Source organism: Syzygium oleosum, unplaced genomic scaffold (assembly GCF_021117445.2).
Source record: "Syzygium oleosum isolate NSW1041296 unplaced genomic scaffold, Sole_v2.1 Sole_v2.12, whole genome shotgun sequence".
NCBI lineage: Eukaryota > Viridiplantae > Streptophyta > Magnoliopsida > Myrtales > Myrtaceae > Syzygium > Syzygium oleosum.
Genome location: NW_026607496.1, coordinates 8,465,057 through 8,489,445, shown reverse-complemented (window position 1 = coordinate 8,489,445; position 24,389 = coordinate 8,465,057). Strand labels below are relative to the sequence as shown.

The following is a 24,389-nucleotide window of genomic DNA, read 5'->3' as shown; positions in this document are numbered from 1 at the left end:
TTTCTAGCTTTGATGGCTTATGAGCACACAATTAATTGCCTATTTTTTATCAAATGGTTTGAGGGAACTTTACTTCAAAGTTGGAAATTAAAATTCCATATAATCATCTAGTCGATTTTGACATTGTGGGTGTTTTTTCCGAAATAAGTTCGTAGGGTTTTAAAGTTAAATATTGCTGGTTTGTGCTTTCTTTTGAGCTTTTTATGATTTATAAGAATTGCAAGATGAGTGTTGACAATTTATTTACACCTTCTTCACTTTCAAAGTCACATTAGAATTTTCAGAACAGAGTTTTAAGCATATTTGAAAGTTTTAATCCATTTGATATGAGATTGAGTTTATAATCGATATTAATTACTTTCTTCATTGTACGATTAGAAGAGCAAGAAGTTTCATTTTTTTTCCGTTTATGTGCCTATTTTTTTGTTAATATTTAGTATGATCTACATATAAATATTTTTGACATTTGATCATGCTTCTAACAAATTAACCTTTTTCATATTTTGATCAAATTTTCTATTCCATTTTTGATAAAGATCGGCTAAATAGTTAAATTGAATTTTAATTTTCAACTTTGAAATATAGTTTCGCTCATACTATTTGATAAAAAAAATGGGCAATTAATTGTGAGTTCATACGCTATCATAAATAGAAACATTTTGTGATTGAAGATATGAGACTATATATTAAAATTGACAATATTGTCTAGGCAAAGTGATAACAAGATGCATGGTAAAACGATATTTTGTTGGGTGTAATGGAGCATTTGTATTGCGAAACTGACATGAGAGATGAGAGAAATAAATGCAGTTTTGTGGATTAGCCTAATAAAAGAAAAAACAATAAATTGAGGAGAGAGGGAGACAGGAGGCTATTTTTGTAAGTTTATTGGAAAAAATGAGTGTCTTAGCCAAAATAGGGTGGAAATAGCGCCACCCAATAGAAAACTGACAAAATTTCATTAATTCATGGTTTCAGCATTCCGAAAATGCTAAAAGCTCAATGCTAGTAGGGACCAGCATTGAGCTTTCAGCTTTCCCAAAGCTAACTTTCACCCCAAAGCCCCTTGGGGAATGATTGCCAAACACTCCAAATTTTCTTCAAGGGGCTTTCAGGCCTCAAAGAGTTTTCAAAATGCTGAACCAAACGCACCCATAGAAAATGACTAAGCTGAAGAGAAGTAATTTTCTAAGTACTTCAAGCATCTTCTAAGTACTTCAGGGAGAAAATGACTGATCGATCTTCGATTTGATTTTTGCATCAACTAACATATTCTCAACATAAATGATCCAATCTCAATCTGAAGAGAAGACATAGACCTGTAATTGGTGAGCATAGGTGAAGAAACCAGGCTGGGCGAGGTACCAATCATCATCCCAGCAACTGGTATAATATAACGAGGAGTGAAAGGAAATATGCGCAACAGCACCAACGCCAACATCGTCACCGAAGTTCCGGCAAAAATCGAGGCTCCAGCGATGTACTTGCCAATTGCCATTGGGCACATGCTTAGCTCGTTGTCCAGCTGTATGACCGGCAATACAAACCTGCAATCAATGAAAAAGGGAAAGAAAAAAATCAACAGTAAGTCCTGTTTTCACTTCCTGGGCTTGGTTCACCTGACCAATTCCTAAAAATTACACGACAAGGAAAACACCATACACAAACTGCTTCCGGCTTGTACTTGCACGAGGAGATGATCAATAAATCGATATAAGTCATCCCATTGCCATTAAAAAGCTGCCACTGAAATCTTTCGATTAAGTGCCTTTGAATGACTTCAGATGTAAAGTTTATAAGAAGCAAATTGTAGAATGAACATGTATGGCTCAATTAAAATTCTCCTTCAATTGTCACCTTTTCAGAAAAAGAAACCTGACCATACTGTACCTGTGCAGCTTACATTACCTCTCTACGAACACATCATACCATATCCATTACAGTGTACTCCAATTGGTGGCCTTAATTTCCACATGATTTTTCATTGATTCGAAAAGCAAATCAGGAGGGTGATTCCGTGATTTTGTTTACTATGACATTTTCCACCTATGTTCGATGCAACCCCAGCTCTCGAAATCTTCAGGTACATGAATGGAATGGAATTATCCGTGTTTGTGCTCGAGTTAAATGTGATTTCTTGTCTCAAATTTCTACCCGTTAGGAATGGGAAAATCTGCGACCCCGACTGTGTTCGAAGTACCATGCAGATTCTACTGATCGAAAGCAAATATCGTTGTATTTCCTGGGCGACGTCAGTTTGTCGAGACAGCATAGAATTCGGCTGGATCGGCACTCAAAGATAGAATTTTCCGATTACTTTTTGCTAAGCGTAGGACGACATGGAGGCATGAATCTCAGACACAGAGAGAAGAAGTTTCTATAACTGGGGGAAGAGAAAAGTCTTGCTCTGGAGTGTCGAACGTTTTAAAACCTCCCACATAACTAACCAACGGACCAATCGTTTGCGAAATCGAAAGAAAAAGGAGCTGATCAGAGGAGGAAGAGATTTGAAACCATGAAAATGTAAACCAAGAGGATCCACACAACGCTTTGGCGGCTGAAAATGAACTGCAGAAGGAAACCGATCACGGTGAGCTGAACAAATGCTCTGAAGAGGGAATAAGCCGTCTCCCTCTCCAAGCACAGCTTCTGCAAGTACGACAGCCCCACCGCCATCGCCACCATGGCGAGCGCGGCCAACGGCTTAATCATGCCCTTCGCGAAGTGATACTCAGCAGCCATCATCATTGCTCAGTCAGAAAAGAAAGATAGGCCAATCTGGACGTGCTCCCAGAGAAAAGAGCGAGTGATTGTGAAGTTAACGCACGACGGTTTGGTTTGTGGAGTTTGATGGGGCTTTGTGTCTTTTCTTGGGGAAATGGTCGAGGACGACGGTTGCAAAGAAGAAGCTCCCAAAGAGGAAAGACCATCTTTTATGGTATCAGCTAAACATAGACATCGGACATTATATCTCACCGTTCCTTTGTACAGAATTTGATGTAGTGGAACAAGTTTAGTCCATGATTTCCTTATTTGAGCCTTTTTTTAGGGTCCCGCTACTCAATATATACCGGGCGATTCTCACTCCACATCACCCATGAATCGAAAATCCTGAATTAGCAAGCTCCTTCACTGCAACATCATTAAGATGCCAAAAATCAGAAGGTCGGGAAGTTGGTACAGGCGGGAAGTTTCTCCGCGAGATGAAAATCAGGAAGTTGACAGGAAGTTTCTTTGCACGAGATGTGATGTATAGCTAGGCAAAGCGGCACATGCAGTTAATAGGCTCCTTTACGATGCGAATTGAATTCATAATGTCATAGAAGATGGCTCCCCTCTATCATTAGACCAAGCAATTCAATGGTTTCAATATGTGAGTATTCGGCTCAACTCAATGGGAAGAATAGAGCCCACTTGGAGGAGAGGAAAGGACAAATCTTGTTAATAGGAGATTCTGCCATATCTGGATTAGCCGATGACTATACTGAATGGTGCAGGTGTCCCAACGTTCACACCGATTAGTATAGAGTGAAGGAGGCTCTTTTTTTTTTCGTTATCTCATTCCTCATACATTTTTTAAAGTATTCAAATAGTGCACTCAGATCATTTATTATGACTCATCAAATAAACTTTGAAAAATGCAAAATTTCGGATTTGACGTAGGTGATTTTCTTGTAACATGTCAATTTTTCAATCTCCAAAGTGTGCAATGTCTTTGTCTCTCTTTCTGACTCTCTCTTAATAGTCCGAATTTGAGTCCGGATAGGATAACAAAATATTTTATCCGACATTTGGTGACATATTCTGGACTGGATAAACCCACATATACATGGATAAAATGCCAGAAATTAAATCAGGACCTTGGGTGGGATAAAGCTGGATTAGATAAATTGTTTTTGAAAAATACTTAACAATTTTCTTCCAACGATGGAGTGACGCATTTGGTCTAGTAAGGACCACCTCCACAACAGCCGATTATCATCACATCCTACCACCTCATCATCGCCTCCAGCCACCACCTATTGCCATCGTCGTCCAATTGATTATGGTCTGGCAATTGAGGATGAAAATTAAAAGTTATAAGTCACATGGCCATCACCATCGAAAAGCTTGAATCATTTCATGAGTGCGCCTGATCCTTCGAAGTCATAGTCCACAACAAAGGCGTATATGCCCTCGTTACTCGCTGCTCTAGTGTCGTCCACTTCCTCTCTGCCCTTCACTACCCCCAGATCGTCAACTTCAAAGTCAAGTGGCACTTAAGCTTTGTGCGCGGCATTCACCACCCTGTCACAGCCTTATATCAGCCATTGCGGCCTTGTCTAAGAGATCGTCGTGGCCGCTACGTCCCCGGTTGCTCGGCGATGCCCTTGGCAACCCGAGGCTCATCTTTGCCAATGTCCAAATCAATGGTGAAGCTAAGCAAGGACTGCAATCTAGAGGTGGTGATGGCAGTGGATCTGGTGAAACTAGCAGTGAAGGAGACGAGGTGAGGGAGCTCAAGCGCTACGATCTGGATATCGCGGAAGATTATGCTGGGCAAGTGAGATTTTCAAAGATTTCTAATCTTATCTTGAATTGCACCAAACATCTGATGAAATTTTCTACAATCCGGAAGATATTTGGAAGATTTATAATCTCACCTTATCCTGTCTCAATCCAATCCAAATTCGGACGACCAAACGTAGCCTATATTTGTTACATGACTTCCTTTGCCCCTCTGGACCTCATTTTTGAATTTTCAATTAGCATTCTTTATTGTCTTGCCCTATTATGAGGTTGGTCACTTGACTGGGTTAAACAAATGGTTAATTCCATGAAAAACTTCAAATTAGTACACATGTAATAAATTTACCAAAAACTAATTTTTGACCACTAAAAATTCTAAACCGGTACACATAAATGTACCCAAAATTAATTTTTTGACCTCAAAAAACCCCGACTTGTACATTTGTGAAAAATTTACCATTTGTTAAATTAAATTAATACCACGAAAAATCGTAAACTGATATACTTGTGATAAACGGAGGGTAAAACCTAAATTAGTACACCCGTCAACTGCCACATGTCATCCAACTCAGAAATTTGACGGTAAAATTTAATGGAAACTAACGGAGTAGGGTAAAATTGTTACAAATGTACCAATTTGAGGTTTTTGGTGATCAAAAAATTAGTTTGAGATAAATTTGTCATAAGTATATCGGTTTGGAGTTTTTCGTGATGTTAACCCTTAAACAAAATGGAAAGGTCAAAGTGGCCGAGCAAAGGGTTTACCCACGTTTTGATTCTCTATCGTGCCACTTGTCATTCCAGAAACACTTGTTTAATTAAACAATTTTCTCGCATTTTACAGACACCTTATAGCTCCTTGCCCCGATGTGGGCTAGTTGGATTAATTTTGAAAAATATCTCATAATCATTTTTGTAGAGGGTTCAAATTGGCGAAAATTCCAAATAAGAACATGAAGTGCTATCATTTTGTCAAATAAGGATTTGAAGCAGACTTTATTTCAAATAAGGACATGAAATGCCCTCATTTTCTCCAACAAGGACCTAAAGTAAATCTTGTGTCAAATAAGGATCTGCAGTGATCATATCGGTCTCAGAAAAAGGATTAGACATCACTAGGGTCAAGGCCATTTTTGTCTTTTAATTTTTTTCCTTTTTTTCCTTTTTTTTTCTTTTTTTCTTTCCATAATATATGAACCGTCGCTCCTCATCTCAACGATAATTGCATGGAAAAATATTAACGATGTCATGCTTCTTTTTCTTCATTTTTTTCGATGAATCTGATTCTTTTTAATGAAGATTCTAGTGTGGAACGGTGATTCTTAACAAGGTCCAAGGGTACGTTTGTTTCGCAGAAAATGAACTATTTCTGAAAAATACTTTCCAGGAAATCATTTTCTAGAAAAATGAGTTCATTTTTCGGTGTTTGGCTAAAACCCAAGAAAGACTTGGAAAGTACTTTCAGTTGTTTGATGAGGAAAATCTCATGGTGAAAATTATCAAAAAAATTTATATTTTTTTAAAATTATTTGTTATTTTAAAATTATTCTTATTAAGAAAAGAAAATACATGATTGTTTTCCTTCTTAGATAGAAAAGAAAAGAAAATAAAAAATATTAACAAATTCAAGATGAGCAAATCCGGAAAGTGTTTTCACCTTTTTAGATTAGGGAATTTCCTTTCCTAATTTTATACATGAATATTTTTCTTGACCGGATAGTGTTTTCAGTTGACTTACCATTTTCGACGAACAAAATGGGTGAAAGTCAGGAAAACGGATTTTTGGAAAATACTTTCCCTCAAACAAACGCACACTTAACTCGGTAATTCAAATGTCACATGTAGTATTTGTATAAACGAAATGGATAGCATTTCGTCAGTTTAGTTGTGATCACACCAGTTTAGAAGGTTTCCGCTATCAAGAAAATGCTGAAGAAAAGTCTTTTTTCCGAATTTAATTGGAACTAATTTAAAAACATTTCTTGAATCGCTTTTGAGAATCGATTTTCCTGATAAACGCAATTTTTGTAATTTGAATCTCAAATCTTTCGGATATTTTCTGAATTTTGAGCGAATTGGACCGAATTACTTTTCATGTTATTCATGCGGGGCATGTTTTTTGAATTTTCGTGGATCGGACAGAAAGATGTTGCCAGAACAGGAGTAAAATGATTTTTTAAAAAATGGATAAGTGTATTAAAATTCTAAAATTTATCACAAAAATACAATTGAATCCTAAAATTTTCAAGTTTTAAGACTTCCAGTGAAGAAATCAACTGTAGTCAAGTTTTATTTTAATTCAGTTAGATATTTTTTAAAATGGGTTTGAAAATAAATCTAAACCTCTTATTTTATTTTATTTGGTTTTATTAAGAATTTATTTGCCTCTACAAGACTTTTGCGTTGCGCCTCCCTCTCCCTCCCCAGGCAATTTGATCTTTCTTTTCCTCCTCCTCTCTTCGGCGAGCGTCCCCCGACACTCTACTCTGTTCACCGTGCGCAGCTTCCTTGCGCGATCTGTACGGCCATCGACGACGGCAGCGGCGACCGGCGATTAGGCCTGGGCGCGGCCGAGGCGGCGTAGGTGGAGAGCGAGCCCTAGCTGCAGGTACCACATGCGCCCGTGAGTAGTGAATTGATGCTTTTCAGCATGATAAAGCCGCACATGCAGTTCTTGTTTTTCTCGCTGTGCAATTAACGTAGTCTATTTGGCGTGCTATGTGTTGAATTGATCATATTTGTTGAACTAGGGATAACCCTTTTCAGAATCGCCCCCTTTTCTGAATCAAATTTTGCATTGCAGGTATTGGCGACTGGGTCTCCGTAGCGTTCCAGACTCCGGGCGACAGAATGGATGCCAAGTATTCGGGAGAGATGTTGAAGTAATTCTCTCGCACCGGACTCTTTCGGCATTCCTTTCTTGTGATTGTGAAAGGAGGGATTTGATTCCAGTTCTGTGTACTTGGTTGTTTTTGGGATCTGGAGGAATTATCTACAAACTTCTGTTGTTGGGTGTGCTTCTCATTTGATAAGCATATATATAAAAGAGAGAACTATCTAGTGTCTCAATAGCTGTTCCAACATTGGACTTTTGACGATAAATGTTCTAATATTCAATTTTTAACGCGTGGAGGCCAATATGTATTCTTAACCCATGGCTACTTTTTCGCATTAAAGAAAAGGTTATTTGATACTGAGCTAGAACAACATAGCTTCAAACTTGATGTGGACTGTATCAATTTCAAACAGTCTCCAGTAGTTAGTTCCATTGGAAGCTTTTGGGCGCCACTTCCCTTGGAATTTTTTAATCAATCTAACTTTATAGGGTTTGGTTTGTTTGGGTGGATGGGTATGTGGGCTGTTTGGTGTTGAGGGCTTTTGAACGTTCTCAATGAACTTGGTTAAATTTTTGTTGAGCAGGCATTTGGAGAAGCAAAATGAGTTGCTGATGGATGCCTACAGATCAATGTCACATGAACTACACAAGCTGCAGGTATTTTACTTAATTGAAGTCCCATTGATATATTTTTCAGTTATTGCTGCAAATTATGTTAGTTCACTGATTTAGGATATTTCTTCTTGAAAATGTAGTGAATGTTGGGCTATTGCCGTAAGCATTGTTTTATTTCTGATGGATATATGCTTAAGGAAGATAGTTAAATCATTAGACTTGGAGTAACTCAATTACTCCCAGGATTTTTCCATGACAAGATGTTCAACTTTTTGATAGACCCCAAAGAGTAATGATATGTTGAATCCAAGTTACTTATTACAATTATGATCACTCCAGTTTCGATTTACATCCTCCTGGTGAAGTGTAGGTTAAAAACCTGGAAACTGGCCTGCAAATCAGCCCAGGTGCATAGTTTAATGCAATTTGTGGAGGAGGTCTTACGAATTATTAAAATAGTTAACTGTCAGGATGGAATATGTGAATTGGACATCACTCATACTACTAATTGAAACTATAGCAACCACTTTCATTATTGCTTGGATTGATCTATACTAGAGCTTTCAATCACTTGGATAGGTAATGGAACCACATGACTAATATTTACTATGCTTTGCCAACTCTCTAGTAAAAAAGAAAGTTCTCTTTGCCCCATAAATTGATTGATGGTTCCCTTGGTCACTTTGTCACTTGACTGGTCATTGTAGGACAAAAATAAAACACTGATCTGTAGAAAGCTAGAAAGCTCTAGTTTGAGAATTAATAGCGGCACCCTCGATCCATTGCCACCAGCTATGGTATGGCTACCTTGGCACCGTCAACCTCAATCAGTGCAGAAGACGTTCAACTACGAATTTCATATAAGATAATCATAAAACTGCCATGGAGCCCAAATTTACTGGTGCATATACGGTTGTACATTGGGAAGGAATATTTTAGGGTTTCCCATTGAGATTTTTGGTTAGAAAAGCTCAGAGATTGTTTGGAATGAGCTTGGGAATTACTGTAGCTGCTGTTATTATTTTATCATCAGAATGCTGACCATTGGCCCCCCAGAGTAAAGTGTAGTCGTGAGATATCTATTATCCTTTTTATCTTGATAGATGGAGACATCTATCTCTAATTACAGATACTTTTAATGAGTAACTCTTTTGGAGATGATTGTGGCTATGATGAATCTCTGTACTGCAAAAGACATGTTATCTTCAGATGAAGGTCATTTAATATATCGCCTGAAGTCTAAATGAGAATCATCTTGATATTGCATGCTTTTGCTGAAATTAGGTAGACATCTTTCATCACCACTTCTCATGTTATCTTGTATCTGTAGCTCACTTGAATGTTACCATGATGATCTAGTGAGTTAGTGTGCCATAGGCTGTTGGTCTTTAGTATTATTAGTTGGCAGATTTAGGGCATTGTTATTGAACGAGTAAAGTTTTTTGGTGTGGAGTTTATATATTAGTCCTGCTGAATGCATAATTTAATAAACAATCGATTCCTTTTTGTCTGAAGGGGTTATGCACGACGTTGACTTTGTGCTGGGATGTTTGTAAATTTTGAATTCCATGGATTCTCAAGTAGGTATTAAAATTTCTTGATCTGTCTTGTAGGTTGAGGAAGAAATGCTCATGCGCAAGTTTTATGAACTCATGTCAGCGCAGGGCTTCACTAAAAAGGTTTGCTTATTTGCAAAGTATTTACTCTTAGAGATATCCAGGCCATTACTTTGTCCTATTCTTGATGGGGTTTGCTTGGGATGCTTTTTACAGCTTTATTTCATTTGCATCCTAATTCTAGGTTTACATTGATATAAACATTTCTGGGTCCTACCACCCGCCTGGGTGGCGCTGCTGGAGCGCGCACTCTTCCTCTCGCAAAAGGTTGAATGTTCGAATCCCGGGCGCCGCAGGGTGACTTAACCGGTGGCACGTGTGTGGTGGCTAGCACGTGTCGCCCCCAGGGTTTACTCCCCGGCTGTCGGCCGTGCGGGGGTTCCCTGGGTTACCAAAAAAAAAAAACATTTCTGGGTCCTGCTTCGATGAGGATTGCAATGCTGAAAACTTACTAAGAACATTATGTAACGAGACAATTTTTATAAGAAAATGTTTCCTGATGGTGGCACCACAATTGAGTTTCATTATTCTTTTAATAAGCTATCTAGAATGTCTTTATTCTTGATGTTACCTTTGGAGATATCTAGCATACATCATAAACGAACTTTGGCCTAGTGTTATGAGTTTAGGATATGACGAGAGATTGATGTTTGCTTTAGCAGTTTAAGATCACCAAGCTGTGCACAAATCTTGCTTCAGTCAAGCAAATGTGCTTATGGCTTCCTTGGATTCGTTTCTTCACTCCATAAAGTATCAGCCCTTCTCATCTTTGTTTCATTCCGATGTATTTTCATGGATGTTCCCATCTAGGTTGTGTATTCGTTTTCTTGCAGTCTCAAATATTAAGCTTGCTTGCAGGATGGAGTTGGAAAAGATGCTTCAGGTGATAACAGAACTGGAGACTCAATGGCACTAGTCATTAAAGATGGAGATGAACAGCAGTCAGGATGACTTGTCCAAGTTTTGATGTCGGACACCGAGAATGAAATACTTCATTAAGTAGAGATTATGTGACCAGTTATCTTGTTCGCTCTAAGATTTCAACCAAATTTTGCCCTTGTCATTCTTTATGGAAGGTTAGAACGTGACGCATCAAGAAGGTGAACGTAAACTCTGCAGCGGGTGTTATGTAAAAAATATTGTCGTATAGGGGAATCGTTGACTGGGCCTCGCGTCTTGTTCAGGCACACTTTTCTCCGCCTCGTTGCATAAATGTTCTCTCACTTGAAAAAGCTTGAATCCAAGACCAAGATCCTCCTTTTACTTTTACTCTTGTGACAGACCAAACTAGCTAGGCATTATCTCAGCATCTTCGAGATCAAGTTGAATTGTTGCTTACTTTGTCTTATATATTGGTTACTCAGCACAAAGTAAAGGCAAAACTAATATATATGTTCTCTGAGGTTTGTTCTAAAGAAGAGAGCATTTGGTACCTTGGACTTTTCGCTGGTGCTATGTATCTGTTCCATAAAAACCTTGATCCCAATGGAGAAAGAACAGAATCCGATCCTACAAGATGCTTCCATCTCAGATCAGATGAAGATGAACTGTTTGGAGGGCTTTGACGTATCCCTAGATTTATCGCTCTGTTTTCATAGATTTTACGAGGAAATGGAACCTCTCTGCTCATTTGAACAATTTTAGTTTGGCTTTCAATATAATTAGTTACTTGGCCCGTCCTTCGCAAGGTTATTTCTGCCTGCATATTTTTGAACATTTTTTTTGGCTTAAATCATATTTTTTAATCATTAGCATGCTGTCACGGAAGCAATATGTGAAATAAGTCTATTCCAAAATTAGAAAATAAAATAAAATGTGAATGCTCTACGTTTTAAAGAAGTTGCAATTTTTTTTTTATTGACTGGAAGATTTTATCGATAATTTAGATAAATATTTATATTTTCATAGTATTACAGGAACAATAATTATTGATTCCGTTTAATTAAGAAGGGAATGTAATAAATTGTGTCAAAGAATAGTTATAATTTATTAAAGCTTTCTTATTTCTCTAACTAAGTAATATATCTGTTTAATGTGTTATTTTTAATGCACTCGAATCCGGGCTTCTCCTCCCCCTCCTCCCCCCCAACATTTTTGTCTTTTTTCTTTCTTTATAATATTATCCTGACAACATCGCCAATTTGGGTTATATAGTTGAGTTGGATTGCTCCGTCGGATGCCAAATGAATCAAATTGACTTCAAGGACTAAATATGTTCTAGGAAAAATTTCAAATAAGGATTTATAGTGCCATCTTTTGCGCAAATAAAAGTTTGAAATGGATATTGTTTCAAATAAGAGCATGAAGTGAACTTTCTTTAAAAAAAAATGGCCTAAAGTGGTCATGTCAGACTTAAAGAAGGGCTTAAGGGCATTCTTATCCTTTACTTTTTATTTTTTTTTCTTTATCTGTTTTTTACTTTCCTTTTCGCCGGTGGCTAGTCTTAGGCAATTGCCAGCCATCGATGATACATAAAGACGGCTGGGCAAGGCCGCCCTTAAAAGCCACAGGTGAGGGCCGTCCTCATCCAGAGGGTCGCCTCGCCCAGCAGCCAGAGAGGACTTGGGTGAGGTGACCCTCGCCTAGGACTCTAATTTTGTGTAAAAATCAAGTCCTTCCACTAACTTTGTCTAATTTGACTAATGAAAAATGCTAACGTGATTTTTTAAAACATTTTATCTCTTTCACGTGGCGTCCTACGTGGCATTAAGGTTAACTAGAGTACTAAAACGACATTGTTTTGATCCGAATCCTAGTTTTTATACAAAATATTAATTAAATTAGGTTAAAATATCCAAAACAAAAAAAAGGCTAAAACTTAAAAATAAAAAAAAACATAGACACACACACAAACACATAAAACAAAAGAAAAAACCTCACTTGTGGCAGTCGCATCGCCGGTGGAGTGTCGGCAATGGCCGATAGGGTTGTCGACGCTTGGCGAGGGCCTATTGGCCTTTGCCAGATGGCGGCCCTCTCCCGTTCTAGCAAAGGCTAACGGGCCCTCATCGAGGCGTCGATGACCTCACCGGCCATTGCTAACGCCCCATTGGCAATGGAGCGGTGGCACCAGCCCTACCGCTTGTAATTTATTCTTTTTTAAAAACTTTTAGCTTTCTTCATTTTTAATCTAATTTAACTAAAATTTATGTTCAAATTATCTTTGGATGAAAATATTCTTGACCAGCTGTAATGTTTAGCTAGCCAACGAGGTTAAGCCTTTATTTGAAATTGTTATAACCACTTCATACACTTATTTGGAATTTTCTCCAAAATTTTTTTTCACCCAATTGTATAAACAAAAGTCGGACCAAAAAAAAAAACAAACAAACACCAAAGTGGCAAGATATGTGCTTAAGTCAAAGGAAAAAATGAATTAATAAAAACATAATTTCTTATATGAAAAGCCGATACACTCTTTACATGACCAAATTTCGCTTTCTATTGTTCTAAACTGCCAAAGGAGGCAAAATAATCAACCAAGATGAATATTACATAATGAATAAGGTATTGTAAAACATATTACAGAATATGAGAATTCAATGAAAGAATTGTCCCATGTTCAAAGCCTAGCATTCACTCTCTTTCGCTCACCCTCCTCTATTTTAAGAGAGGTTACATTCTGGAGGGAAGCCTTGAGGGAACCTCTTGGAGTCAGAGCAGTAGTTGTAGATCATGTAATTCTGCTGCACCCATTTCAGCTTCTCTTGGCTGGTCGTGTCCAGCTCTTGCGTGAGCCAAGAATTGTCATCGCTTGAGGCGGTGTTGGACCCGCAAGACGACGACCCAGAGGACCAAACGCAGGCATCGGCATTGAAGTTCCTGTATGAAGCCGTGAATGGAGCTTGTGACCAGTCTGTCTTCACCAGCCCGCCTCTCGTTGCCCAGTCGTCCGCATTCCAGAGGCTCGAGTAAATCCTCATGGGTTGGCTCTTGGGGAATGGAACGCCGCTCGATTCCGCGTTCTTGAATTCTCTGATCGGAGTGCCATCCACTGAGAATCTGTAAAGCACGCACACAAAAGGTGTGTGAATAAATACCGCAGAGAATGTGTACATGCCAGTGAGATTGCCTTTCGGGATTGTCCCCATTCTTACATGATGCGTTGCGGGTTCCAGAGGATGGAGTAGGTGTGGAAATCAGCGGTCGGATTGAACCAGAGATAGAATTGCTGTTCCCTGTTTCCCTTGCCTTGGCTGAACACATTGGTGTGAAGAATGTATGGATCGCCACTCAGGTTTCCCAAGAACTCAAAGTCTATCTCGTCCCACGTTGACCCTTTTGAAGATAGCTGCAATGCATATACACATATATCAGCAAAAGATTACAAACGGCTATTTATATATAGAGGCAAAGCTTGAGCTTTTGTTTTTTGTGGGGTGGTACTGGATACTTACATAGTATGCAGTAACAGTGCCAGCAGAGTTTCCAGGGACTAGCTTAAGTTGCGTGTCGATTTTACCGAAAATATATTCATTCTTGGATTGGAAGCCGGAGCCCGAAGCCTTGTCAAGAGAGAGAGTGAGGAGATCTCCATTGTTGAGTATCTGAGCTCTGCCATCCCCCCAGGTTATGTCAAACTCTTGGTGGAAGTTGCCGGCAAATGCAACCATCAAACTTTCGAGCAGAATGGAAGTGAGGAGAATTGCAAAGATAGAAGAAGCCATGACAACTAGCTAGTTCTCAATAACCACTGAACTGAGGTCGAAGGAGATGAATGAAAAAGAGAGGATGAATCCAATTGAATGGGATGATGGGTGTTTGTGATGAGAAGCATTTCGAAGCAATGGCTATTTATACTGGGAAGGGTCAAGCAAATGAAGGTTCATTGATTACTTGTTCGAAGCCAAAGGAAGGTCATCGGAAGGTCGAGGTTAGCTCAGCTGTACACAGTTGTTGCATGCAAAAGGTGCATTTTTTAATATCACGTACCCTTAGCTGTCAAGGTGCACCTTTTAACTAAGACACAGTGCTTGTAATAATATCTCTGGTCCATTGCACAACGCGTTATTGCTTTGATAATTTCAAGAAAATAGTAATGAAATTCTCAGTGTCATAGTCAAAATAGGGCCCGGCGGGCAGGTAATTATCAGCAGCCGGCAGCCATAAACAGCAACAAGACAGACGAAACACATTAGGGGGAGGTCTCACCAAACGTGAATATAAAAATATTTTTGATTTATGGGATAATCACACAAATAGTTTTCAAATTATAATGTGCAATTTAGTCTCGAAACTTTTAATTTGTTAATGTTCAATGGGGTCCTTGAACTCCCTGGACTTTTGGTACATATTCAATTTAGTCCCTGAACTATATGAAAATATTCAATGTAGTCAAAGTTCAAGGACCAAATTAAATAAATTAAAAGTTCATGGACCATATTGAATATTAGACTAAAGTTTAGGGATTATATTAAATAAATTAAAAGTTTATGGATCAAATTGTACTTTGGGCCAAAGTTTAGAGACTGTTTGTATAATTTTTACTTGATTTATCGCCCGATCAAATCGATTTGAAGACCATGGGTCTATAGCATTTATTAATTTATTTCTATGATACATCTGAGTAATGGAGGGACAGTGATTGTGACAGTGCCCGTGAAAATTATTGAAATGCTTTGCTGTTTCTCTTAAGGGTGATCAGTTCCCGATCCGATTCGGTTCTAAGGTGAAATTGAGAACCGGACTTGGAGAACCGGTTCCCAAAATTAGGAACCGGGGACCGGTCATTTAGGATTTAGTTTTTTTTTATCAAACACTTAGGGTTTAGTTCACATTTTACTAATTTTTGTCATTGAATTTATGTGAATGAAGTTTATTAGGATTTAGTTCACATTTTACTAATTTTTGTCAATGAATTTATGTCGATGAAGTTCACTTAGGATTTAGTTCATGTTTTACTAATTTTTTTTAAAAAAAATAAAATATATATAGTCGGTCCGGTCCGGTTCTCCCTTGAAACTGGGAATCGGACAGCTCGGACACCGGTTCCACTTTTAGGAATCGGGAATCAAACTGACACGCTTGGGAACCGGATCAAATCGGCCGGTCCGATCCGGGCGGTTCCCTGTTCGGGCGATCTGTTTTACACACGCCTAGTTTCTTTAGCTTTACCTCAATTCAATTAAGGAGGGTGGCAGCTTCTTCTTTTTTTCCTTTTTTTTTTAAGGAAAAAACATTCAAGGAGGTGATGTTCACTCGCATATTATTAGATAAAATAACCACTACACAGTCAAATGAGACTATTAGCCTGTTTAGGATTATTCTTATAAACTTTCTCATAACTTTTAAAATCTAAAAGGATCCATCAAGATGCTATCAGGATTTTAAATGTTGAAAAGAAAATTTGATAGAAGTTAAATTTGATAAAATTCGAATGTTCAAAAAGAAATTTGATAAAAACTAAAAAAAAGAAATAAAAAAATCAAAATCTTAAACTCTAACAGGAAATTTGATAAGAGTCAAGAGTTTAAAAAGAAAAGTCATTCCCAACGTATTGGTACAATTGTTAGTGGCTTAATGAAGAAATCTCAAAAGAGAAAATTTCTAATGATTTATGAATAAAAATTCAATAAAAAGGACAATGTATATGTCACGACGAATTAGTTACAATTATACCTCATCATTTCAGCGTAACAATTCCACATTCACCGTTAGTTTTGTGATTTTCAATATTTGTCATCCACGCATATTTCTCTGAGATGTGACTTTGGTACAAGAAGGACTATCATATAAATCAATTATATAATGTGACAAGAAAATTAATCACAATTTAGAGAAAAAAATTATGAAAACTCGGACTTGGTGAACGTTATTGGTGATCTTGGGGAAAAGTGTAAAAAATATCCTAAATTTATTGCATTGGTGCCAATTTAGTCATAAACCTTTTTTTGGTATCAATTTAGTCCTAAACCGTTTGTCTTTGTGCCAATTTAGTCATTATGACTAATTTTGACCAAATATTGATGATGTGGACGTCAGCCAGCCTACATGGCGCCACCGATGCTGACGTGAATAATTTTTAATAATATTTTAATATATTTTATGAATATTTTATATTTTTTTCTTTCTTCCTCCCTTTGCCGATGATTAGCCACTACCCAAGGCCGAGCAGGCTAGCCTCACCTGGGCAAGGGTTGCCGTTGATTAGCTAGGCGAGGCCTGGCTAAGCGAGGGGGAGCCCTGGCCAGGCAAGGGCGAGCCCCAACGAGGGATCCCATCGCAAGATCTAGCGAGGCCGGCCCTCGTCCAGGCCAAGGCAAGTGAGGGTCGCCGCCCCCGCCTGATTCTAGCGAGGGAAAGGTCAACGAGGGCTGACGACCCCATCACCCATCATCGACACCCCACCGGCAATGGGGTGGCAACCATAGGCGAGAGGGCTTGTATTTTTATCCTATTTTAAAAACTTTTAGCTGTCTTATTTTTTAATCTAATTTAACTAAAATTTATGTTAAAATTATTTTTGGATGAAAATTCCCTTGACCGACTGGCGAAGTCAGGCCCTTATTTAAAACTGTTATGGCCACTTTAGGCCCCTTTTTTTAAACAAGATCCACTTTAGACATTTATTTAAGAAAATGAGGACATTTCAAGACTTTTTTTAGAACTTTTCCTATATTCTATTGGAAGAGCACAAGGATTAAATTATTCAAATTGAAATTCAAGGACCAAATTTAGTATCAAATAGGAGCACAACGTCCATTTTTGACATTATCCCTGCAGATTCTTCGTGCTATTTTGTATTGGTTAGGATCAAATTTTCTATTATTCAGATATTTCTAAGTGTAAAAAACTAAAAGTAGTGAAGCATGAGTTGAAGGGTGGAGTGGAATTTTATCATGGTGGGAGAAATTATAGAAGACTAGAGCGATTGGTAGGTGACAAAGCACGGATGCTTTGGTCAACGATGCAAAAGATGTTAAAACGGTGGTTTTTTTCCTTGGAGTTTCTGAGTAATTACCTTCTTCATGATCCGAAGTGAGTCCCAGGCTAAAACCAAGCACATAAAATAATTGACACGAAGTGAAAAAGAAGAGAATTTGAGGAATTTCTTTGTATCCACTCCACTGAATTGATATGCATTCTTTCATGTATTTATATTAGAATGTATTGACAATAAAAGGTGTTGTAAATCTCTCAGAAAACGAATTCCGAATTCTAAACACGAGAACCGAATTCCACATGCAATATACATGCCCAAGAAACGACGTTCTATCATCGAATACATGCCCAAGAAAGATGTTCTATCACTGATAAAAAACTGGTACATTACAATTACGAACGTACTTTGATGTCCACATATTAAGTGCCCTCTTTGCAGCATTCTTTAGAGAGAGATCTTCCTTGGGAGTTACGGTTTCTCATTGCTTGAGAGAAAAGTAGTAGAAGGAACGAACGTAATCTTCCTTTTTATTGTGTTATTGGTAACCGTTATCCCCTCTCCTTTTTAATTAGATAATCTTTTATCTTTTATTTTAAATTCTTAGGAAATCGCCATTTAGGTCATGAGTTGGGTTAGCCCAACATGGGCGGCCCACATCTATTAAACCCATAATCCATCATCTCCCAGTCGCCCATAATAGGCTAAGTGTATCTCTCTCTTCTGCAAAGTTCATATTAACAAATAATCTGTGCGACTAGTATACATCGAGAGCTCATTGCCATACAACTATTAGAAGTATATAGCAACTCATATTGGACATTATCAGTCAGAGTAGATGTAGTATGCAGTACGCTAGATCAATCAATCACATTTTTATCTCTCTTGATCTCTTTAAGTGTGTTATCTATATTGTATTCATAATTACGATTAAACATAAATAATCATAATTGATCAACCTGTGAATACAAAAAATAGAATGTGACATTAATAACAAATTGATCTTCCTCTTTTCTTAAATCTCTCAATCTCTATTCAATTTGCTTTTCTAGTAATGTCCTGTTAGATTGAATCACCCATGATCATTGGCGACATTCTAAGATAGCAAACACTGAACAAATTTGTTTTGAAAACAAGTAAGAGTCATGAGGGCACCTAATTGAGGAACACTTATCCTCAAGAGTCTCACACTGCTTAAAAGTTGAGATCAAAACTTTTGCCATCTCTTATTGGTCAATTCATGCATACGTAATATGAAATACATATCCAGTATATTCTCCTTTCCCATGAAGCGTATATCTTTATACTTAATACCGTATAGATGATAATTCAGACATTCTCAATGTCTAACTTGAGTTCACAAATCTACTATCTTTAATCCATCAGAACTCACATCTAGCATAAAAAACAGATAAAGTAAGTATGTGGGTTATTTTACTTTCGGACATAATAAATATTATGACCTCATCTTAACATTCTGTTGAGGCGACATCTATATTTTAAGCTTGAGCTCTCAACTATCACCTAGATAATAAGTTTAAAATTGTCGCATCTCTATTTATCACACAGTAAATAGACGCGATTACCCGTGTGAGTGGGCTCATCTTTCATCTGTTCGACATACTTTCTTAATATAATGCACTAAGAATATGCATAAATATCAAATAAAAATCATAGGCATTAATAATGATAGAAAAATATCATTGAATGTGAACTTCTAGGGAAATACAAATGTCTAATACATCAACCTTTACGCAGTCCCAGAGATTTTACATGACCAAGGAAAACATCTCTAGGGATTGGTTTCATCATAGGAACTGCTATCATTCTTTGCGTATATATGTACTGAACGTTCATATCTCTTCGTGCAATCATATTCTTGACAAAATTATACTTTGTATCTATATGTTTGGTCTTGCAATGAAATTTGGGATCCTTGGTGTAAGCTATCGCTGCTTGGCTATCACAATTAACCAAAAATGAGTTTGCAGAATTTTCAACAACACCTAAGTGATCCAAAAATTTCTTAAGCCAAACACTCTCTTGCATAGTTGCTAATAGTGCCACAAATTCAACTTCCATCGTGGATAAGGTTAGACATGTTTGTTTCTTGCTGCTCCAAGATATGGTGCCAATATTTAGTAAGAACACAAATCCAGAAGTAGATTTCCTTTCATCTAAATCTCCTCCCCTATCAGCATCTGAATAGCCTTCAAGCTACAGATCTTTTCTTGATAACTCAGCGAATAATCAGCAGTACCATTTAGATACCTCAAGATTCTTTTGACGACTGTCCAATGTGCTTGATCTATATTGGATTGACTTCCACTTACCATTCCAACTGCAAAACATATATTAGGTCTTGTACACATCATAGCGTATATTAAGCTTCCAATAGTACTAGCATAAGGAACACATTTAATTTGTTGCTGTTCTTATGGAGTCTTAGTACATAGCCTATGGCTCAATCCTTCACCTCATGCAATAGGAGTATCTATAAGTTTACAGTCTTGCATACGAAATCTTTCATGGATTTTATTTATATACGTCTCTTGAGAAAGAGATAACGATCTTTTTGAACGATCTCTTGAAATTTTAATTCCAAGAATATATGCAGCTTCATTCATATCTTTCATTTCAAAATTGGAAGATAACCAATTTTTAATGGTATTAACAAACTCTATATTACTACCGGCAATTAGTATATCATCCATGTATAATAATAAGATCACAAATTGATCTTTGGATCTTTTGATATATACATAATGATCTTCATCGATCATATCAAAATCATATGCCATTATGGCATTATGAAAACGTACATACCATCGTCTCAAAGCCTGCTTAAGGCCATATATCAATCTTAAAAGTTGACATACCTTTTGTTCTTGGCCTTTTGTTATGAAACCAACGAGTTGTTCCATATAAATTTATTCTTCTAATTCTGCATTGAGAAAAGCAGTCTTTACATCCATTTGATGTAATTCTAGATCCATACTTGCCACTATTGCTAGAATAAGGCGAATTAAGTTAAATCTCACCATAGGGGAAAATGTTTCTTCATAATTCCTTCCTTTTGATTATACACTTTTGCCACAAGGCGAGTCTTATATCTTTCAATTAAGCTATCAGTTTTATGCTTTATTTTGAGAACCCACTTGTTCTCAATGGCTTTGTGCCCTCTTGGAAGATCAACCAATTCCCAAACTTGGTTTGTTTTCATTGACTCAACTTCTTCTTCCATTGCTTGCATCCATTTTTCCTTATCAGGGCATGTGAGGGCCTCATTTGCATTCCTCATCTCATCCTCTTCTTGTGGGGCGACCATGAATTGATCCATCAGCTTTACGCTTTATTTAGAGCACCCACTTGCTCCCCTTCAATGTCAAAACATCGATGGGGAATGCTTTTGCGACTTGTTCGGCGTATGGGAGATTATACACTTGGTACATGATGCTCCATTACGCTCCCACTTAGGTTATAATTGAGACTGGTTTGAATTTAATTCACCACCTCTCACTTTGCTCTCACTTGAATGAACTCCATTAATTTCATTATCACGATCCAAGGTTTCAAATAGAGAGTAGTCCTCACCTATTTCACCCTTCTTAGAAAATTTATTCTTTAAAAATGTGACATCTCGTGATTCAATATCAATTACACTTCCACTTTCTTGCTCACCTATGAACACATGTCCTTTTGAGTGCTCCGAGTATCTTATGAAAATACTCTTTTTGCCTCTTGGACCCAATTTTCCATATTTGTGAGAGGGTTCGTTAATATAGGTAGCACAACCCCAAGGTTTAAGAAAACTTAAATCGGGTTATCCACCTGTTCATAACTCATATGGAGTAGAAGTAACCAATTTAGAAGACACACTGTTAAGAATATAGGCAGCAGTTAACAAAGCATCACCTCAAAAGGTGATTGGTAAATTAGCTTGTGACATCATAGACTTAACCATTTCCAGTAGAGTTTTGTTTCTCCTCTCTACAACACCATTTTATTGAGAAGTATAAGGAATAAACAAATGTCTTTCTATTCCTTTTTCGTCACATAAATTTCTAAACTCATCAGATAAATATTCTCGACCTCGATCGGATCTTAATACTTTTATTTTTTAGTCCAATTGATTTTCTACTAAGCTCATATATTTCTTAAAGCAGCTTAATGCCTTAGATTTATGAGAAATCAAATAGACATATCCGAATCGAGTGTAATAATCATCTATAAATGTGATGAAGTATATAGCCGCATGCCTTACTCTTACATTCATTGGATCACAGATGTCCGAATAGATTAATTGCAAAGGAAACTCAGCTCTTGTTCCTTTTCCAAATAGTTTTCGTGTTATTTTTCCTGCTAGGCAATGCTCGCAAATAGGCAAATCAACTTTTTCAATGTTGCCCAATAAGCCCTCTTTGGTTAATCTATTCATTCGTTGTTGGCCTATATGACCAAGTTTAGCATGCCATACATTCACATCACTACATAAGAGTTAAGAGATGTGAATAAGGAATAACAAACATTAACATTACTGTAGTTAACATCCAACATAATAAAAACCATCCAAAAAATATCCAGAACCATATAAACTTGTTCCTAAATACAAGTCAACACCATCGTTATGAAAGTTTAAATTAAAACCAAGCTTGATTAAAACCAACACATAAACTAAATTCCGACGAATTTCTGGAGTATATAATACATCACGTAGGAATAAAGTGCGTCCACCACGCATATTCAACTGGTAGGTGCCAATCCCTTTGACTTCCACTCTGGAATTGTTCCCCACATATATCCACATTGCTCATTGTGGAACTTGTTGGAACTCCATGAAGGTATCTCTGTCTTTCGCTACATGGTCTGTGGCCCCTGAGTTTACAGTCCACAAAGGATAAGATTCAGTTAGAAAAACATAACTTGATTCATAAGTAACACTCTTAAGTGTACTAAGGGTTTCTACCTTCTTTGGCTTGCCACAATCACGAGCAAAATGACTGTTCTTGCCACAGTTGAAACACTTTACCCTTGAAATGTTCTTCTTGAAAGGACGCTTTCCTTTCTCATGTTAGTTAAGCTTTAGTTTCTTGCCTAAAGAATTCACTCCCTTGCCCTTCCGCCTTTTGAAACCACTCAGGTGCTTGCACTTAGAGCCCGAAGCCCTATGTAAGCTAGAACTAGCAAAATAAATGTCAGATTCTAGTTTAGCTGCCAGAAAGCGGTCCTCTTCTAGCTCAAGATGGCGCATATCATCTTCAAAAGTTTTAATATTTTCATTGTGGGTCAGATGGACTTTCATATGCTCCCATCTATGAGACAAAGAACGAATCACTGCTTGCACTTTCTACTTATCAGTCAATATGTGGCCAGCATCCTTCAGCTCACTTATCATGTTTGACATGCTCCGTAAGTGTTGTTTCATGGTCTATTCATGAGGCTTTTTGTATGAATCAAACCTTATTATGAGTTGTCTCAATTTGGTCACAGATGTTTAACCAAATCTTTGGTATTTTCAAAACGCTTAAACTCTCGCATGATATCATTTTCCCTATTACTCAGTAACGTAATGCGAGCAATAGAGTTCTTTTTCTTCCACGCAGTAAATGCATCTTTATCCCTTTTGTGTTGAGCAATATTTTCATTTTCAGGTTCTTCCATAACATGGTTTAAAGCTTCGAGTGCTTCTTGCTCTTCTAGCACATATTGGATTTTCATATTCGAGATCTCATAATTATCGCCGGTCAATTTCTCTCCCTTGTTCAGTTCAGCCACTATATTCTTAAATGCTAAGCCATTTTATCTTAACATTTTAGACATATATGCACGAGCTAACATTTATGCATCTATTTTACACAAACCTATTACATTAATGAATAATTTCTCATAAGGTTTTTGATTCGAAAGGTCACTACATTCCCAATCATCATCTAAGAATCCTAATTTGAAATTATCATTAATATAATTATTTATGTAAAATTAAGATCTTTTAAGCTACTAAAACTTTCCAGAACTTTCCACTAACATATAACATACATAAGGCAATATTAATATAAGAACAAAGCCAATGAAAATTCAAAACTAAATATTCCATAAATGACATAAAAGTCTTATAAGAAAAAGATATATCAACTAGTCCTAAACAAATGATAAATATCAACGTGAAGAAAATATCCATAAGCGATAACTAATTCTAAAGACATAACTTCAACGCCTCACAATCTTCATAAAAACCAAGAAAGACACAGAAAATTCCTTAGAAAATTCTATGGTCTTATTTGGTAGCCAAGGAAAGACCATCGGAAATCCGTTAGATTTCCGCCAAGGTGCATTCATTCTACACCAAGATGCATTCAATCCACGAGTCGACGTCTTTGTTGTCTCAATCTTTATATACTTCTCATAAAAGCTTCCACAAGAATCTTATACTCTTGATGCGGGTCAGGATTCCAAAGTTCATTAACAATGGCCTGCCACACTTTGGGAAGGGTTTTTTTCAAGGCAATGATCCTTTTGCAATCTCTCATAAGAAAACCCTCCCAAATTATATTTTGAATCATTCCATTGACCCATATAACATGCTCTAACATGTCAATGTTGCCATCCCATCAATAGTTGTCCAATTCTTCTCTTAGTCTTAGAATATTCATTCTTTGTTCCCACGTCCTTGGTATTCTGGGACCGCGAATGGTAGTTACCATTGTTTCTGCAACAAATGCAGAATAAAAGAATTACTCATAATCCATTGTACTGTAAAAATAGGGAATGCTTATTCATATACACGTGAACAAACAATTGTATTTTCCATAACCATAAGGAAATACAAGAGAAAAAATACCACAAATACCCAACAAATACACATATTATAGGGTTCATTGTGCATTTATACATCCATACAAGCATCAAACATGTATTATGAATATACCATAATGTA

General features: G+C 37.2%; 2 protein-coding genes and 1 pseudogene across 3 annotated transcripts; 1 reads left to right on the top strand and 2 right to left on the bottom strand.

Moving 5' to 3' along the window:
• Nucleotides 1-1,264: 1,264 nt before the first annotated feature.
• Nucleotides 1,265-2,882, bottom strand: LOC115674168 (UPF0014 membrane protein STAR2-like; annotated as a pseudogene).
• Nucleotides 2,883-6,915: 4,033 nt separating this feature from the next.
• On the top strand, nucleotides 6,916-11,008 carry LOC115674211 (uncharacterized). Of its 2 annotated transcripts, none has more exons than XM_030596558.2 (5): nucleotides 6,916-7,132; nucleotides 7,313-7,391; nucleotides 7,930-8,002; nucleotides 9,574-9,639; nucleotides 10,435-11,008. In XM_030596558.2, the coding sequence occupies exons 2-5, from the start codon at nucleotides 7,360-7,362 to the stop codon at nucleotides 10,525-10,527; spliced, it is 264 nt and encodes an 87-aa protein (XP_030452418.2). In that variant the 5' UTR covers nucleotides 6,916-7,132; nucleotides 7,313-7,359; the 3' UTR covers nucleotides 10,528-11,008. The 2 variants fall into 2 exon arrangements, with proteins under 2 accessions (XP_030452418.2, XP_056172788.1); XM_056316813.1 differs by having other exon boundaries at nucleotides 6,919-7,117.
• A 1,944-nt stretch (nucleotides 11,009-12,952) lies between these two features.
• LOC115674185 (xyloglucan endotransglucosylase protein 7-like) lies at nucleotides 12,953-14,353 on the bottom strand. Its single transcript, XM_030596527.2, has 3 exons — nucleotides 13,974-14,353; nucleotides 13,674-13,867; nucleotides 12,953-13,578 (listed from the first exon to the last, which is right to left on the bottom strand). Exons 1-3 carry the CDS (start codon nucleotides 14,241-14,243, stop codon nucleotides 13,182-13,184), a joined length of 861 nt encoding a protein of 286 aa, XP_030452387.1. The 5' UTR covers nucleotides 14,244-14,353; the 3' UTR covers nucleotides 12,953-13,181.
• Nucleotides 14,354-24,389: the final 10,036 nt, after the last annotated feature.

What these genes read in the sequence shown, in the direction of transcription:
- LOC115674211 (XM_030596558.2), top strand. Translation starts at nt 7,360, where the DNA reads ATGGATGCCAAGTATTCGGGAGAGATGTTGAA. An exon ending in TATTCGGGAGAGATGTTGAA is followed by an intron (nt 7,392 to 7,929) that starts GTAATTCTCTCG and finishes TTTGTTGAGCAG; the next exon opens with GCATTTGGAGAAGCAAAATG. An exon ending in CGCAGGGCTTCACTAAAAAG is followed by an intron (nt 9,640 to 10,434) that starts GTTTGCTTATTT and finishes GCTTGCTTGCAG; the next exon opens with GATGGAGTTGGAAAAGATGC.
- LOC115674185 (XM_030596527.2), bottom strand. Translation starts at nt 14,243, where the DNA reads ATGGCTTCTTCTATCTTTGCAATTCTCCTCACTTCCATTCTGCTCGAA. An exon ending in GCACTGTTACTGCATACTAT is followed by an intron (nt 13,868 to 13,973) that starts GTAAGTATCCAG and finishes TATGCATTGCAG; the next exon opens with CTATCTTCAAAAGGGTCAAC. An exon ending in TGGAACCCGCAACGCATCAT is followed by an intron (nt 13,579 to 13,673) that starts GTAAGAATGGGG and finishes CGTGCTTTACAG; the next exon opens with ATTCTCAGTGGATGGCACTC.